Consider the following 18,932-nt stretch of genomic DNA (forward strand, 5'->3'; position numbering starts at 1 on the left):
CCAGGCTTGCTATCCCAGGCTTGCTATCCCACCAGGCTTGCTATCCCACCAGGCTTGCTATCCCAAGCTTGCTATCCCAGGCTTGCTATCTCAGGCTTGCTATCCCAGGCTTGCTATCCCAAGCTTGCTATCCCAGAAGTCAGGAAATGAACATCTCAGCAAACGAGCCGGCTTTGACTCAAACTGCAATTCAAATTTTATTGGAGAATAAAAACTAAAGGCAGATACACAATAACGGACGAGGATCCAACTTGACCTTATGAATGAGCTGAACACCTTCCAGACGGTCTTTATGAAACCAGATGGGTGTACAACATATAAAGCCTTCAAATTCTTTCTGTACCTGTCAGGATTACAAACACAAATGACTAAATTAATGGCAGAAATTGAGACAGAAAAATGCAATTTATTCATGCTCTAAATTACATATTTTCCCAAAGGTAAAGCGACATCAGGTATTTAAATTTGCATCCGCTGGATTAAAACATCATTACAACTCCTCAATGCTGGTAACACACAATGATGCACAACGATTTTCGATTCAGGAGGAGGCCATTTGGCCAAAGGTAAGTCAACACCAGTTAATTAAATCTATCAGTTTATCGACTTAAAATAAATGCGGGAGGAGGGGGTGAAGAAGAAGTGTGGATGAGAACAGTGGGGCAGGCAGAGAGATTGATCACCAGGGTGTTATCGATGCAAATAAAATAATTATTTGAAAATGAAAAAAAAAAATTGGGGATGGGGAGCGGGTAGGGGTGAACATGGTTGTCGGGTGAGGTATGACCAAGCTAGTCAGGAAGCCAAACTCTGTATCTGGCCAAATTAGGGTTGAAACCACACCGGTCTGCTATTAAAATTTGGACCATGTTTCTATGGTTTAACCAAAAGTGCTGTTGGCAGTCTGGGGTGGAGTGCACAACTTTTTACCCCACATGCATCGGGCAAAGCAAAGTTGAGCAATTGGTTTACTCTGTCTTTCAGTCTATGATCGAGGAATGATTTAATTTCAGTTGAATATTATATGCATTGCATTTGGCAAATTTTACGGAGTCTCATCTTGAGTGCACATACGCACAGCTCGGTAAAGGAATTGCCTCAGTCTGTCTGTCTGTCTGTGTGGCAGTCAAGCAAAATTGAAAATCATTCCAAACAAGAAACCTGCTGTTTTTAAGAACCTCATAAAGGACACAAACAACGGTACGAATAACTAATTCAACGTGTTAAATAAAGTGATACAAATGATGCTGCATCAATGGTGGTAAACTTCTGAAAAATGCTTGTTGTTTCTTTTTGTCTCCATCCTTTAAATCTTATATTTTATTTAAATTGAATTATATATTTGAACAGTGTAGAACACAAATCTCCTCCTTGGCACTTCCAAAAACCTTCAGTTTAGCAGTACTTTGGCAGAATTGTACACCATCTCGATCAATCAAATTTGCCACTCGCGTTCTCATGGTGTGGGAACTTTGACCTTCTTCTTCAATCAATAAACTGTTTCCCATGTAGTCCCATGCCCTTTTTCTCAAGACTGCATAGGATAAGGTGTTCTATGAACTCTACTTTATATTTTTTGGGGGTATACAGATACTACAGTCAAAACGCTGCCCACAAATCTGGATATATTTGATGCTTTTACTTTTGCAACTTACTGCCATTTGATATACTAGGGCATGCCCGTACGTGGGTGCCCGTTCCTTGCCAAAAAAAAAAAAAAACGCTACCCGTACGCTCTACCCCGCCCGTACGCCCGTAAACAAAAAAAACAACGCTCTTCGCTTCCGCCCTTCGCTCTGACTGAATTGGGAGAAATAATGCGCATAAGAAATCGAGAAATTATTATTTTCTCCGGAAGAAATCGAATTACGAACCGTAATGGCGCAGGCTCTCGGGCTCGCAACAACGCGTTCTGTGATTGGCTGCCGGAAGTGAAGTCTTCACTGTCGCAAATGTGAAGCGATGAATACGATGAATCGCAAATTAGTTTTTATTAGTTTTAAAACATAGTTTAACGGCAACATAGTTTGCCGACGGGAAATAAATGAATACGCTCTCAAATGTGCCATCCGAGGCAGAGTCTGTTCGCCACGTTCGGCACACGTGATAGCTCGCTGCTCTCTGATTGGTTGAATCGTTTTTTGGACATAGCTCGGTAACTACTTCTGCGATTAATTTAAAACCTTGAAAAGGCACATCCTCGGGTCCCCAGCAATATACCTGGCAAGTTTCAAGTATATCGGACCGGTAGTTGTCGAGAAACAGCGGTCACAGACAAACATACATACAAACATACAAACATACAAACATACAAACATACAAACATACACACAGAGATTGCTGGAATTATAGATAGATACAGCCAAAATCTATAACAATCAATGTCGATCTGTCTGTCTGTCCGTGTGTTCCATATACACTCCGACACCACTGGATGGGTTTGGACCAAATTTGTCAAAGAGGTAAAAGTTTGTACTGGCCAGGTTTTAGTGGGGTTAACAGCTCCTTCGGCCACCAGGAAACCCCCAGGAAATTTGATGGGGCATACTGTTGCTGTTGGTTTGAATAGCGCCACCTTTGGTGAAGTTGTGCACCACAGGATGGACTTAATTCCCCCAGACAAATGCTTGACTGTCATCTTCTGTGGTTATTCTCGCCAACACTTTTCCAGTCACTGGGGATGGGTTCCTTTTCTCGTTATTTTTTTAAAAGTGAGATAAATGGATCAGGTAATGTATCCCACCAACCTTAGTTCTTTATATAAAGTCATCAAAAAAAATTTCTTACCAACATGTACTTCTGCCACTTTAACAAGTGTATATTGCATGGTAAAAAGCATCTGTTTTTTAAGTTCATGTTCTGGCACTGTCTCTGAATAACCTAAATAGAGAACCAGGTTGGTCATAATATTTGGCAGCAAGACCACATCTACATTATTTGCAAATAGAATATTACACAATAATTGTTTTGACAAACATGGATTATTTTTCTTATACACATATGTATTACACACACACACACACACACACATACCAAAAAAAGCTGAAAATATTACTAAATCTTAGCTGATTCCACACAGAGATCCGAAAATGGCCCGGACAATATTATTGGCACCTTTTAGAAGTTTAGAAATAATTAGATTTCAAGCAGGTGAATGTCCTTTATTTTGGAATTGAACTCACCTGTGGTGAGCTGCAGGTGCCTGCAATATTAAATCAATCATTCAACCAGTTTAAATGGAGAAAAGGAGTCATTCTGCTGTTTTGTGTCACTGGGTGTAATGAGCATGGAGAAAAGTAAGAAAAAAAACGAGAATTGTCTGAGGAGGTCAGACACAAGATTGTACCCAGGCATGGACAATCTCAAGGCTACAAGTCCATCTCCAGAGACACTGATGTTCCTGTGTCTACCGTACGCAATGTTATCAGGAAGTTTAAGGCCCTTGGCACTGCAGCCAACCTCCCTGGACGTGGCCGCAAGAAAAAAAAACTTGTCGAAGATTGCAGCGAAGGATTGTTTTAATGGTGGAGAAAGCACCTCGATCAACTGCCAAACAGATTCAAGCTGACCTTCAGACACAAAGTATGACAGTTTCAACTCGCACCATCCACCACCAACTCAATGAAAGGGGGTTATATAGTAGGATACCCAGCAGGACCCCATTGCTGAGAGACAAAAGAAAGTCCGACTGGAATTTTCCAAAACACACCTGAGCAAGCCAAAATCCTTCTGGGAGAATGTCCTGTGGACAGATGAGACCAAATTAGAGCTTTTTGATGAAGCACATCATCTCTATGTTTACAGAAAACAAGATGAAGCCTACAAAGAAAAGAACACCTTCCCTACAGTCAAACATGGAGGAGGTTCAGTGATGTTTTGGGGTTGCTGTGCTGCCTCTGGCACTGGGTGCCTTGAATGTGTGCATGGCATCATGAAATCAGGAGATTGCCAAGGCATTTTGAAGCGCAATGTTGAACCCAGTGTCAGAAAGCTGGGTCTCCGTCAAAGGTCATGGGCCTTGCAGCAGGACAATAACCTCAAACACACTTCAAAAAGCACCCAGGAAGGTTCAAGACAAAACGCTGGACTGTTCTGAAGTGGCCAGCAATGAGTAATGAGTCCAGATCTAAATCCCATTGAACACCTGTGGGGAGATCTGTAAACAGCAGTTGGGAGAAGGCACCCTTCAAATCTCGGAGAACTGGAGCAGTTTGCGCAAGAAGAGTGGGCCAAACTGCAAGTAGAGAGGTGCAGGAAGCTCATCCATGGCTATAGGAAGCGCTTGACTACAGTTATTTTGTCCAAAAGCTGTGCTACCAAATATTAAGTCCAGGGTGTCAATGGTTTTGTCAATGCCATTTCTTTTTATTTTCTGATTTTAAAAGATATATTAAGTTCTGAATCAAAAACAAAGGTTCTGTAATATTAACAGTGAAATAAATAATTGTAGAGAACAAATACTTTTGTCAATTTCAACTTATTTTTGAGAAAATTGTGAGTTATTTGAAAAAAATGCAAGGGTGCCAATATTTTTGGCCACGACTGTGTATATATATATATATATATATATATATATATTGTCAATTTTAACAACACACAATAAGGGTTGTCATCATCAGAACTGTCTACATTGGTAAATATTTCAGAGATGTTTGTGTTTGAGAGGTTGTTTTTTTTTCTTTTCACCAAGGCCTTTCTCTGAAAAGGTATTTTCTGTTAAATAATTATTTCATACAAAAGGGCAGGGTATTTTAAGTCTACTGTCTCAATGTACTGAAATGCTAACTAAGCATATCTGATCCACTCTGTTTTTTGTTTCTTTGAAGGAAAGACAGATGAGATGATGGTGTTTCATATGCAGCCTTTTGCTGCTTAGTTGCATCATTTTTCTGGGGGCGTGGCTGTGCTGCTGATGCAAAGCCTCCTATTACCAGTAAGCTGGTACTCATTCTGCCGACCTCGGAAGGATGACCGGCCGAGTCAACCCACCTGGTGTTAATTCAACGGCAGAACAGGGGCTCAAACTCAGGACCCTAAGATCTCAAGCCAGCCATTTTAACCGGAAAGCTAACACCAGGCTGGCAAATGAGAGAAATCATAGAAGAGAAGATAGAGGCTTCATTTAATGTGAAGAGACATCGTGCTTTCGAAAACGTATTTTTTACAAATGCCTCATTTGCCTCACAAATGCCTCACAAATGCCATGGTCGAAAGTCCAGTGATAAACTGAGCAAACTGATAAAAAAAAAAGGCCTGTATAACTTTAAAAGAGGCACTGGACAAACAAAGAAGATGTTTACAGAAGACCGTGACCAATCATACGAGATACAAAGGAGTTTCTGTCCAGAGCAACAATGTCAAGTCTTGCAGGGGCAGATATACTCACAAGAGGGCTGTGGATCATGAAAGTGCCAAATGGCTTAAGCAATGGAATGACGAGTCATGCATCAAGGTGAAGATGCAACAACATCACTAACAAGTGGCACTCCCTAATTTGCCTTCAAACATTACCGCAAAAGTGAAAATCAAAGTAAAGTCAAAGTCAAAGTCAAAATCAAATCAAAGTGAAATGTGAAAGTGAAAAATTGAAAGTGAAAGTGAATCAAAGTGAGTCAAAGAATAAAAGTGAAAGTGAAAAGTGAAAAGTGAAATCAGCAAACATTACCGCTTTCCACAAAAAGGTGCAAAAACAGATCCTTGCAACTTCAGACCAATCAGCCTGCTCCCAATTATCAGCAAAGTCATGGAATTCATCATTGCTTTGGATATCAAATCCTTCCTCTTCTCCAATGGCTTGATCTCCGATCATCAATTTGGATTCAGACCAGGTCATTCTATTCTGGACATGTTGCTTCTGCTGTCTCAAGAATGGATGGAGGTCCTCAATGCCAAACAGGAACTCAGAGCTGTCTCCCTTGACATATCACGTGCCTTCAATACGGTCTGGCACCCCGCTCTGCTCACCAAACTCTCCTCCTATGGTATCCATGGAAATCTCCACGCATGGCTTGCGGACTTCCTCTCTGGTCTTGGTCAACGTGTGGCCCTGAATGGATTTCTCAAATCTCCCCTTCCTGTTCTGGCTGGAGTTCCCCCAGGTAGTGTTCTGGGCCCTGTGCTTTTTCTGGTCTTCATCAATGATCTCTCCGACTCTCTGGAAAATCCTCTCTATCTCTTTGCTGATGCCTCCACTCTCTGCCACTCAATTCCTCATCCCTCAGATCGACAGTCTGCAGACTCCTCACTCTTTGCAGACCTGGACAAAATCACAGACTGGTCAAACAAGTGGAACATGTCTTTCAATCCTGACAAATCTCACACTCTTACTATGTCTCTCCGAAAAGACCGTCTGGAAAACCCTCCCATCTACTTTCTCAAAAATCCTCTCCAAGAAGTTCTGTCGCTCAAGCTTTTGGGTCTCACTATCTGCCATGACCTTTCTTGGGAAAACCACATTTCCAAGCTGGCCTCCAAAGCCAGTCGCCGACTGGGCATCCTCCGGCGTGCGAAGTCCTTCCTTGGCACACCTGAGCTCCTCACCACATACAAGGCTTTCATCCGCAGCTCAATGGAATACTGTTCCCCCCTCTGGGCCGGTGCTCCTGCCTCACACCTAGCTCGGCTTCACGCTGTTGAAACCAAAGCTTTCAGAATCATTGGAATCTCCTGCGATGAAGCTAACTCCGAGGGCCTTTCACTCACTCACCACAGGCAGGTTGGTGGTCTTTCTGTCTTCTACCGACTCCTCTCCGGCCTTGCTCCCCCAGTTCTCTGTGCTCTGTCCCCCAAATATTCCTACAGGTCGCACAAGATCTGCCAGCAACCCTGTTATGGTTAAACTGCCAAAATCTAGGTTCTCTACTCACCTTCACTCTTTTATTCCCTTTTTCTCCCGCCTCTGGATCAAACTCCCCCACTCCCTTCAATCCCACTCCTCCCTCCAGGTCTTTAAAACAGCTGTTCACCACCATCTCTTATCATCCCCCATCCAAAACCTTGATCTTTTCTACCCTGGCTAATTCACCCCAGATACACTTTTTTGAAATTCCAACTTCTTTCCTGGAAGTCCTTGCAGTGTCCATATGTTTTATACCCCTCCCACCTCCTCCCAAGCCCTCTGCCTCCCACAGTTCTCTCGATGTCCCTGCTCTCAAATGTTGTGTTTGTGTCCTTCCCCCTCTCTCCCCATCTTGTCTACCTCTCCCCCTTATTTTGTTTTATGTGTCGGTTTGACTTTTTGTGTGATTAATGTTAGCTCTTTCATGAACCTCGATCTTGTATCCCAAAAAAGAAGAAGTTTGTTTTGTGTGAAAGGGAGCATGATCCAAAAGGAAGAAGAGGAATGACACTGCCATGGGACAGAGACGAACAGCTATTCCCAGTAAAGCAAAAGTAGTGGATGATTGGAGCATACTTCATAAAATACAGGGATATGGTGAAAGCCATATCGATATGCTTGCAGCAGACTTCTGATATCATGTACTAAGCATGAATTAGTTCATGAACAGGAGGCCAAAGGTTATTGTTGGCAGTCAGACAGTCTATGAATAGGCATTCTGTAAACTGATCTCAGAAATATCTGATAAACTCTTGGTGGAAGCATGTGCCTTTTATATTTTAATAGCTGCAAAATAGATTCAGGGAACTATTTGAATAACATGTTTTGAATGCTGAGATATCCACCTGACAAACTACATCAAAACTGACAAAGCATGTTGGAGCAATAATTCAAATCATACCTCACCAAATCCGGAACCTCAAGTCTTGTGTGTGCCTCACACATATCAGTGCAGAAGTTGAACATATATTAACAGCTCAACTATAGAATGATCTGCATGAGTCCCAAATTGAATGATGTACAGAGTCAGATACATGTACATATGATGAAGCAAAGTCAGAGGTGGCTTCTCTAATAGAGACAGACTCTTTTACAACTGCCAAATGCATAGGATCTGCTTCTAATCCATGGCCAAAGACAAAAAAGAGGAAAACGGAAGTGCAAAGCACAACTAGTTGATCACTGCAGTGAGGATCCTGGTCCATCAACTGCCACAGATACAAACACCAGACACTTCTAGTGAAGAACTCAACTAATCAGATTCCGAAGCATCAACATGGGCAAAAAATGAATTGTACAATGACTTGGCATTGATTATTATTGACACAGAACATGTTCAATGCCTTCAGAAAGTATTCACACCCCTTGACTTTTTCACATTTTGTTGTGTTACAGCCTGAATTTAAAATGGAATAAATTGAGATTTTTTTTATCACTGATCTACACATAATACCCCATAATGTCGAAGTGGAATTTTTTTTCAATATAAATTTTTACAAAATAATTAAAAACGAAAAGCGGAAATGTCTTGAGTCAATAAGTATTCAATCTCTTTGCTATGACACTCGAAAGTGAGCTCAGGTGCATCCAATTTCCTTTGATCATCTTTGAGATGTCTCTACAACTTGCTTGGAGTCCACCTGTGGCCAATTCAATTCACTGGACATGATTTAGAAAGAAACACACCTTTCTATATAAGGTACCACAGTTGACAGTGCATGTTAGAGAAGAAACTCGACAATGTAGTTGAAGGAACTGTCCATATAACTCCGAGATAGAATAGTGAGGAGGCATAATAGATCTGGGGGAAGGATATAAAACAATTTCTCATGTTGAAAGTTCCCAAAAGCGCAGTGAGCTCCATCATTAGGAAATGGAAAGAATATGGATCGACCCAGACTCTTCCTAGAGCTGGCCGTCCGACCAAACTGAGCAACCGGCAAAGAAGGACCTTGGTCAGGTAGATGACAAAGAACCCAATGACCACTCTGACAAACACAATATACAGATATAGCTGATACAGACATACCTAAGAAGACTTTAAGCTCTATTCGCTGCCAAAGGCGTTTCTATGACGTTTTGACTCAGGAGGTTGAATACTCATGTAAATTGGCTATTTCTCTGTTTTTTTAACAGCTCATTGTAGCCAAACTAATAAAGATACTTTCATTCTGTTTGTCCTTTCCCCAAAGGTGAGGGGCCATGGTATGCTGGGAACATGCACAATTATTGTCCCTGATTTAGATACTGTTATATATATTGTTATGGATTTGAGAATTGCTGTGTTTTTTTTAATTGTAGTGTAATGAATTGTAAAATATCACCCTCCTTCCTCCATTTGTTGTGTATAAAGGTCAAAAGGTCGTTCCTGTAGTTATTTCATATACCACACGTAGCCAATCATATATCCTTCTATACAGTTATCTCCTTATTCTATGTCGGTTAAGGCCTTGTCTTCCATTAATTAACACTCCATTGCACCGAATTCAAATGGAGTAGATTCCCTGCACATCCCCCCTTTTGTCAATTGCCAACTGCACTGGGCGGTTTGCTACATTCTGCCGCTGCTGTGGGGTTGTGGTTGTTTTTCGCTGCAAGGCTCCATTAGCCACGAGGTCATCTCGGAGCCGAAGGTGGGAGGGGTCGGCCCAGCACCGGGAACAAGGCGTGGCCTTGCCAACGCCTCCTCTAAGGGCGGGATCGGCGGGCCCTCGCGACCAATCAGGGCCGAGGCGACCTCACCGATGGGCGTGTCCTGGAGGCCGGCGGCTTGATCGCCTGAGGCGAGATATAAGCACGCGCGGAAGCCTTTGTGAGAGAGACGGGGGATATACGGCGAAGAGACAGCGAACCATTAAGTTCAAGAGGGAGGAGTCCAGAGAGCGAGTTCAAGAGAGGGAGAGAGCCAAGAGAGTCCTGCGAGTTGCGAGACAGAGAGAGAGAACCCGTCATGCCAGACCCCCCACCAGCATATTTGGCTCCACCAGCAGCTTTGACTCCACTGGGTAGCGTTGGCTCCACCAGGTAGCTCCGACCCGTTACCCCGCGGGAACCAGGATCGGTGGCATCGGTGGCCGTCGAGGTCCAGCCCGACGTCCCGTGCGGGATCAAGCTCCAGCCAGCTCCGTGCCTTCCTCTCCCTCCAGCCATCCACCTCCTGCCATTCCTGTCATCATCCCCCGTGTAAGTGTGCTCGTAGTCTGTCTTTGTGTGTCTTGTCCCTGGGTATAAGTAAGACTGCAATAGGTAAGCTAGCGTTGCACTGTGTCTCCTTGCTTCTTTCTGTCTTTTATTTTATTATCCTTCCTTCTTCCTTGGTTTCTTTAATTGTGTAAATAGTAGTAATAAATAGTATTCGTATTCCCAACCTTTTGCCTTTGTCTTCTTCTTCTTCACATCCGTCGTCTTTGTCTTTTCCCCATTGACAACCTGTGGCACGATTTGGCCAACGTAAAGAATCGGGTCTAGTCTTGGTAAACGGCTCACGCCGCAGTTCGCTTCGCTCGGCGCAAACATCCAATCCATTACGCTGCAGCCGTGAGCGGGGGAGTATTTCCTCGCGTGCCGGGAAGCGCTGGTAATTAGGTCATAGGACGTTTGGGCCTACTACCCGACCCAGCGCCGACCGGGCGTGGCATCATACCCCCGGGACCACGTCGGTCAGTCATAACATAAGCGAGGGGATTAATCCCCCCTTGGTAAGTGGGGAAGGCCGACGTTGGATTCCCTAACAATATAAAGCCCCTGTCACACCTTGACGATTTAGCCAGCGTATGCCGACGTATCAAAATTGAGTGCTGGTGTGAGTCATACGCTGGCATACGTCGACAAATTTTGTGCATGCACGAAATTTGTCGACGAGCTCGGCGTACTACGACGTATGCCAGCGTGCTTCAGCGTGCTCTTAACGTAGCCAAATTTTTCATACGTCGGCATACGCTGGCTAAATCGTCAAGGTGTGACAGCGGCTTTACATATACATGATATATACAGTGCATTCAGAAAGTATTCAGATCCCTTCACTTTTTTCACATTTTATTATGTTGCGGCCTTATGCTGAAATCGTTTAAATTCATTTTTTCCCGCATCAATCTACACTCAATACCCCATAATGACAAAGAGAAAACAGGATTTTAGAAAGTTTTGCAAATTTATTAAAAAGAAAAACGAAAGTGAAAGATCACATTGACAGAAGTATTCATACCCTTTGCTATGACACTTGAAATTTAGCTCAGGTGCCTCCCATTTCTCTGGATCATCTTTGAGATGTTTCAACACCTTGATTGGAGTACACCTGCAGTAAATTCAATTGTTTGGACATGATTTGGAAAGGCACACACCTGTCTATATGTTGGAACCCATCTGTGGATCGGTCCCATCGGCCGATGGGTCTGACCCATCTGTGGATGCACGAGAAATGACAATGCAGACCCATCGGCCGATGGGTCTGCGCCATCTGCGGATGTGTTGTTCACCTTAAAGGAATGTGTTGACAGAATGGTGCTCTTCAATCAGGTACACAGTCATTGGAATTACATGTGGTAGGAATTTAACAGAGATGATTTTTAAATGTTTAACAGATTAAACCACATGTCACGGACTGCTTTATAAACATTTATGACATCAATTGCTTATTTTTAGGTTCAAATAAACATACTCATCCACCATTGATGCATAGGAAACACAGATGGGTTCACCTTCAAGGTGAACAACACATCCGCAGATGGCGCAGACCCATCGGCCGATGGGTCTGCATTGTCATTTCTCGTGCATCCACAGATGGGTCAGACCCATCGGCCGATGGGACCGATCCACAGATGGGTTCCAACATATATAAGGTCTCACAGCTGACAATGCATATCAGAGCAAAAACCAAGCCATGATATCGAAGGAACTTCCTGCAGAGCACAGAGATAGGTTTGTTTTTTTTTGCATACAGAATCGAGGCTCGTGAAAGAGCTAACATTTATCACACAAACAAATCATACAGACAAACAAAGTATATAAAAAGGGGAGTGGCAAACAAGATGGGGAGAGAAGGGGAAGCACACAAACAACATTTGAGAGCAGGGACATCGGGAGATGTGTGGAAGGGAGAGGGCTTGGGAGGAGGAGGCGTGGGAAGGAGGGGGGTGGGGGCGGGGGGTTGGGAGAAGTCTAAAACACAAGGACACCAAGGACTTCCAGGAAAGAAGTTGGCATTTCAAAAAAGTGGATTTGGGGTGAAATTAGCGGGGGTAGAAAAGATCAAGGTTTTGGATTAGGGAAGATAAGAGATGGTGGTGAACAGCTGTTTTGAAGACCTGGAGGGAGGAGTGGGATTGAAGAGAGTGAGGGAGTTTGTTCCAGAGGTGGGAGAAAAGAGGAGTGAAGGAGTGAAGGTGAGCAGAGGGTCTTGATTTTGGCAGTTTAACCATAAGAGGGTTGTAGGGAGATATTGTGCGACCTGTAGGAATATTTGGGGGGCAGAGCCCAGAGAGAGCTGGGGGAGCAAGGCCGGAGAGGAGTCGGTATAAGACGGAAAGACCACCAACCTACCTGTGGTGAGTAAGTGAAAGGCCCTCGGAGATAGCTTCATCGCGGGAGATTCCAATGATTCTGAAGGCTTTGGTTTCAACAGCATGAAAACGAGCTAGGTGTGAGGCAGGAGCACCAGCCCAGAGGGGAGAACAGTATTCCATTGAGCTGCGGATGAAAGCCTTGTATGTTGTGAGGAGCTCAGGTGTGCCAAGGAAGGACCTCGCACGACGGAAGATGCCCAGTGGCTTTGGAGGCCAGATTTGAAATGTGGTTTTCCCAGGAAAGATCATGGCAGATAGTGAGACCCAAAAACTTGAGTGACAGAACTTCTTGGAAAGGATTATTCAGAAAGTGGATGGGAGGCTTGTCCAGTCGGTCTTTTCGGAGAGACGTCGTAAGAGTGTGAGATTTGTCAGGATTGAAAGACATATTCCACTTGTTTGACCAGTCTGTGATTTTGTGCAGGTCTGCAGAGAGTGAGGAGGCTGCAGACTGCCGATCTGAGGGATGAGGAATGGAGTGGCAGAGAGTGGAGTCATCAGCAAAGAGATAGAGAGGATTTTCAAGAGAGTCAGAGAGATCATTGATGAAGACCAGAAAAAGCACAGGGCCCAGAACACTGCCTTGGGGAACTCCAGCCTGAACAGGAAGAGGAGATGAGAGAAACCCATTCAGGGCCACACGTTGACTACGACGAGAGAGGAAGTCCGCCAGCTATGCGTGGAGATTTCCATGGACACCAAAGGAGGAGAGTTTGGTGAGCAGAGCGGGGTGCCAGACCATATCGAAGGCACATGATATGTCACGGGAGACAACTCTAATTTCCTGTTTGGCATTGAGTACCTCCATCCATTGTTGAGACAGCAGAAGCAGCAGCATGTCCAGAGAAAAGTGACCTGGTTTGAAACCAAATTGATGATCCGAGATCAAGCCATTGGAGAAGAGGAAAGATTTCATATCCGAAGCAATGATGGATTCCATGACTTTGCTGATAATTGGGAATAGGCTGATTGGTCTGTCGTTGCTAGGATCTGTTTTTGCACCTTTTTTGTGTAAAGCGGTGATGTTGGCTGATTTCCAAGCAGATGGCAGATGACCTTGAGAAAAAGAGAGGGTGAAGAGAACAGAGAGAGGGAGTGAAAGAGCGGAAGAACAGGATTTTAGGACCCGTGGGCTGATGCCGTCAGGTCCAGTTGCAGAATCAGAGTCGAGGGTTGACAGAAACTTTTCCACCTTGTCAGGAGGAAAGGACACATAGTCCAGGAGCAGCTGGTTACGACTGGGTACGGTGGGTACAGAGAGGGATGGGTTTGGGACACAAGATTTAGAGGCAAACACAGAGTTGAGGCATTCAGCTTTTTCATGTGAGGAGTCAGCTGTGTAGCCGTTTGAGGAAAGGGAGGGGATGGAGGGGGAACAAACACCAGAAACAGATTTGACCAGACACCACCAGGATTTGGAAGAGGGAGACAGATAAGAGAGTTCGGTCTTGAGAACGGAGAGATATTGTTTCCTGGCTCTCCTGAAGGTGGACACACACTTGCTTCGGGCTTTGTGAAAGGAAATGGGATTTCCTTTCGTTGGATTTGCTTTCCAGGAGACGAAGGCAAGTTGTTTCTGGGCAACAGCCTCATCACAAGATTCCGTATACCATGGACGGGAGGAAGGGTATGACAACTGAAGATGAGATGGGATAAATCTGTGCATGAGAGTGAGCAATTTACTTTGGAACAATTCCCAGGATGAGTTGATGTCAGAGGCGGTGGAGATGGGAGACCAGTCCAGATGATTGATGGCTGCTTGAAGACCATGCCAGTTGGCCTGAGTGAAATGCCAGACTCGTCGACGCTGAGGAGGCTCTGAGAATGGTCAGAGAGATATCCACTTTAACAAGCACATGATCAGATGAGCCGATTGGAGCAGAAGAAGACCAGCAGACATTTCCAGGGAAAGTGTCGAGGCACAGATCTGGGGAAGCCTACAAAAAAAATTCTGCTGCATCAAAGGTTCCCAAGAGCACAGGGGCCTCCATAATTCTTAAATGGAAGACGTTTGGAACAACCAGGACTCTTCCTCGAGCTGGCCACCCAGCCAAACTGAGCAATCGAGGGAGAAGGGCCTTGGTAATAGAGGTGACCGAGAAACCGATGGTCACTCTGGCTGAGCTCCAGAGATCCTGTGTGGAGATGGGAGAAACTTCCAGAAGGACCACCATCACTGCAACACTCCACCGATCTGGGCTTTATGGCAGAGTGGCCAGACGGAAGCCTCTCCTCAGTGAAAGACACATGAAAGCCTGCTTTGGAGTTTGCAAAAAAGCACGTAAAGGCCTCTCAGACTGAGAAACAACATTTTGTGGTCTGATGAAACCAAGATTGAACTGTTTGGCCTCAATTCTAAGCGTCATGTCTGGAGGAAACCAAGCACCGCTCATCACCAGCCCAATACCATCCCAACGGTGAAGCATGGTGGTGGCAGCATCATGCTGTGGGGGTGTTTTTCAGCAGCAATGACTGGGGGACTGGTCAGGGTTGAGGGAACAATGAATGGAGCAAAGCACAGAGATATCCTTTATGAAAAACTGAAACAGAGCGTTCAGGACCTCAGACTGGGCCGAAGGTTCACCTTCCAACAGGACAAAGACCCGAAGCACACAGCCAAGACAATGCAGGAGTGTCTTAGGGACAACTCTGTGAAGGTCCTTGAGTGGCCCAGACAGAGCCCTGACTTGAACCCAATCGAACATCTCTGGAGAGACCTGAAAATGGCTGTCCACCGACGGTGCCCATCCAACCTGACAGAGCTTGAGAGGATTTGCAGAGAAGAATGGCAGAAAATCCCCTAATCCAGGTGTGCAAAGCTTGTCGCGTCATACCCAAGAAGACTCGAGGCTGTAATCGCTGCCAAAGGTGGTTCAACTAAGTACTGAGTTAAGGGTCTGAATACTTATATCGATGTGATATTTCAGTTTTTTCTTATTCATAAATTTGGAAAACTTTCTAAAATCCTGTTTTCTCTTTGTCATTATGGGGTATTGAGTGTAAATTGATGAGGGAAAAAATGAGTTTAAACGATTTCAGCATCAGGCTCCAACATAACAAAATGCTAAAAAAGTGAAGGGGTCTGAATACTTTCTGAATGCACTATATATATATATATATATATATATATATATATATATATATATATATATATTGTTGTGAATATGAGAATGTGTTTTTTTTTATTTTGTGGTGGTGGTAAAATGTTGTAAAAGGTTGTTGTGAAAGGTTGTTGTAAAATATCACCCCTCCTCCCTCCGTTGTGGTTGTATAAAGGTCAAAGGGCGTTCCCGTAGTTAGTCCATAGAAAAACATACATGTAGGTCACGATATATCTTTTCTTTTGATAGTTATCTCTTATTCTGTGTTTTAGGATAAGGCTGTGTCTCCCATTAATTAAAAGTACTCCATTGCACCAGTGAAAGAGAATAGACCCCCTTTCCTTCCCATCCCCAAAAGCCTCGATTGCCCATATTACCTCCCCTCCGATCCAATTGCCGCCATTGGCCACGAGGCAGGGTTGGGGAAGAAAGGCGTGTCTCCACCTCGTCATAGAGGGGGAGGAGTGAACCAGCCCCGCTCGACCAACCATGAGCCAGGGGTTTGGCTACAGAGGGCGGAGGAAGAGCGGTGGGGGAGGTTCGCAAAGGTTGAGGGGCGGGGGCCTATATAACCCAAGGCAGGGGTGTGGCAAAGAGAGATGAGTTGGTCTGAGTCGGTTGCCAGAGGAGGGTCAGTGGTTGCGGTGGTGAGGAGTGAGAGAAAAGAAGAAAGAGTGAGGGTTTGGACCAGACAGGCAGACGGGAGATGAGCCTTTACCGAGAGACGAGAGGGAGTCCAAGGAGTTGAGTCCAACCAAGAAGTCCAGAGTTGAACTGCAGCTCGAGCCACCGCAACTGCATTTGCTGCAGCTGGAGCCACCGAAACAGCAGCCACAGCAGCGTGAGGCCTGGACGGCAGTTTGGAGCACGGCCGCGGAGGAGCGGCGGCTGCCCAACGAGTCAATCGTGCTGAAGGACCAGTGGACCTCCCTATCCCGCCAGCCATCCATCTCCCGCCAGTCCTATCATCAATTCCCCGCGTGAGTCAGTGTTCTGTTTGTGCTGTCCTGGGTTAGTTAAGTCTGTAGATAAGCTAAATTTGCACTGTGTCATCTGCGTCTTGTACTTGTAAATAAACTGAATTGCTTTTTGTTGCTTGTGTGTAAATAGTAAATAAATTCAGTAGTAATATTTCAAACCTTTTGTCTTTCGTCTTGGCCTTCTTTTTCCTCTTTGCATTCGTCGCCTTTGTCTTTTCCCCATTGGGCAGCTACGGTGCGATACGGCCAAAGTCTGGGTGAATCGGGTGAGTTTGTTAGGTCGCGGTCTTACACAACCGCTCGGTCTATAACATCTAACCGCGATCTATAACAATTGGTAGTCAGGAGATGGGATTCGAACCTGGGACTAAATTTATTTAGCCCAAATTTTGGACACCAATTGTGTTAGTACTATAACAATTGGTGTCGGGGAGTGAGATCGACCCGGAGCGCGCTGCACGCGCTCAAAATTATAAAGCGGACGAAATTGTGTTGTTTTATAAAACCCGAATTTTTAGATCGCGCCATGGACAATCAAGGCGATCGGATGTCGGTGGGGGAGATAGACGGGTTAGGGGTAACCCAGGAACCAGGGGAAATGTATGTGGAAGAAAGGGAGGAGGAAAATGGCAATGTGGTTGCGGGAATTTCAGGTGCACAAAATGGCGCTCTAGCGCACGTGATTACAGCGGCGCCACATTTAGCCACGCCCATGGTCGCGGTAGTCGAACCGGAGATGCCAATGGATTTGAACCTTTTTTTTATACAAATGAAGGCCCTTATGGCCCAGAATAGTGAGCGATTGGAGGGCCGGATGGATGCTCAGAGTGAGCAATTGGGGGTAATGGGGAACCAAATGGGGGTAATGGGGAACCGGATGGATGCTCAGGGTGAGCGATTGGAGGGCCAAATGGGGGTAATGAGGGACGAAGCGAGGGGTACCGGTGAGGGATTAGAAAAGAAATTTGAGGGATTAGACAAGAAATTTGAGGGATTAGACAAGAAATTTGAGGGGTTAGACAATGGGATAGAAGGGGTGAAACATGGGTTAACGGGGGTGGAAAACAGAATGGCTGCCCAGGAGAATCAGTTAGAGGGGGTGAAAAATGGGTTAATGGGGTTAGAAAATAGGATGGAGGACAAATTGCGGGAAATAGGGGAACAATCCGCCCGGGAAATCGAACAGATGGGGAACCAGATGGAGGAAATACGACGAGGGGTGAGTGAGGAGGTCTCGGGGCTGCGCGAGGAGGTAAAGCGAGGCGAAAAGCGTATAGAGAAAGAGGTGAGAAATAATACGGCAAAGTTACAGGGGGGAATAGAAGATCTGACGGAGGAGGTGGAGCAGCTGACAGAGGGACAAACTAAGTTAGTGGAGCAGGTTCAAAAGAACACTGCGGTACTAGGAGGGTTAAAGGCGACACAAAAAGAAATTAAAAACGAATTAATAGCGACGCAGAGGCAATGTCAGATGGTACGGGAGGAACTGACAATGAGGGTGGAAGAGGTGACAGAAGCAATGGAGACGAAGGACCGGGAGGTAAGGACGCACGTAGAAACGGTCACGGTAGCCTTAGAGGACGAACTTGAGGAGACGCACCGGGAAATAAAAGAGGTTAAACAAAAATTAGAGGAAGTGGGAGAAGAGGTGAGTGAAATTAAGAAGGGACGGACAGAAACTAAGAGAGAAATCCGGGAGGAGGTGATGGAATGTGTACAAGGTCTGTGTTCAAATCATGATGCGGTGCTCACTAACCAAATAAAAAGTTTGCAGGTGGCAGAGAAGGTGCGACGAGGTACGGAGGTGAGTGGCAATGTACATGATGTGAGGGGAGATTCAGTCGGCTTGGGGATTGGTTTGGATCCGGGTGTTCGTGAAAGGCCGTTGGTGAGGTGTGTGACAGGACAGGTGTGCGAAAAAAGGGGTGTGCGAGAATGTCCGACCATGGGGTGTGTGAGGAAAAAGTGCACGCCGAGGAGTGAGTGTGCCGTCAAGAGTGAATTGGTCGAAGCGCGTGTGCGAGGGAGCACAGGGAAGCGCGGTGTGGTGAGTGTTACGGAGGAAGTAACGAAAAAGTGTGCGCGGGAGGACGCGCGAGAAAGGTGTGTAACGGACGGGTGCATGGGGAAAGCGCATGCTGTCAAGAGTAAGGGAGAATGCATGCCTGTGGTGAGTGTTACGGAGGAAGTAACGAAGAAGTGTGCGCGGGAGGATGCGCGAGAAAGGTGTGTAACGGACGGGTGCATGGGGAAAGCGCATGCTGTCAAGAGTAAGGGTGAGTGCGCGACTGAGAGTGGAGGTGAGAGTAGTGAGAGTGAAACGGAGCGTGAGCTGGTTGTGACAGGTGGGCGAGGATGTACACCTGGGATGGAAGGATGCACACCTGGAATGGTAGAGCGTGTGTGGGAAGGCACATTTGAGTTGGTAGTGAGGCACGTGGTTGGGTGTGCG

The 18,932-nt window shown here is 45.4% G+C and overlaps 1 protein-coding gene across 3 annotated transcripts in view; it reads right to left on the minus strand.

Annotated features, from left to right (window-relative positions):
- ARHGAP8 (Rho GTPase activating protein 8) overlaps positions 1-18,932 on the minus strand; it is a 162,603-nt gene that overhangs the window by 96,894 nt on the left and 46,777 nt on the right. For all 3 annotated transcript variants that reach the window (XM_068119018.2, XM_068119001.2, XM_068119009.2), the window contains one exon: positions 257-343. In XM_068119018.2, coding sequence (XP_067975119.2) covers positions 257-343 — 87 coding nt within the window. The remainder of the gene's footprint in view (positions 1-256; positions 344-18,932) is intronic.

Source organism: Myxine glutinosa, chromosome 1 (genome assembly GCF_964187855.1).
Source record: "Myxine glutinosa chromosome 1, kmMyxGlut1.1, whole genome shotgun sequence".
In the NCBI taxonomy this organism is placed as follows: domain Eukaryota; kingdom Metazoa; phylum Chordata; class Myxini; order Myxiniformes; family Myxinidae; genus Myxine; species Myxine glutinosa.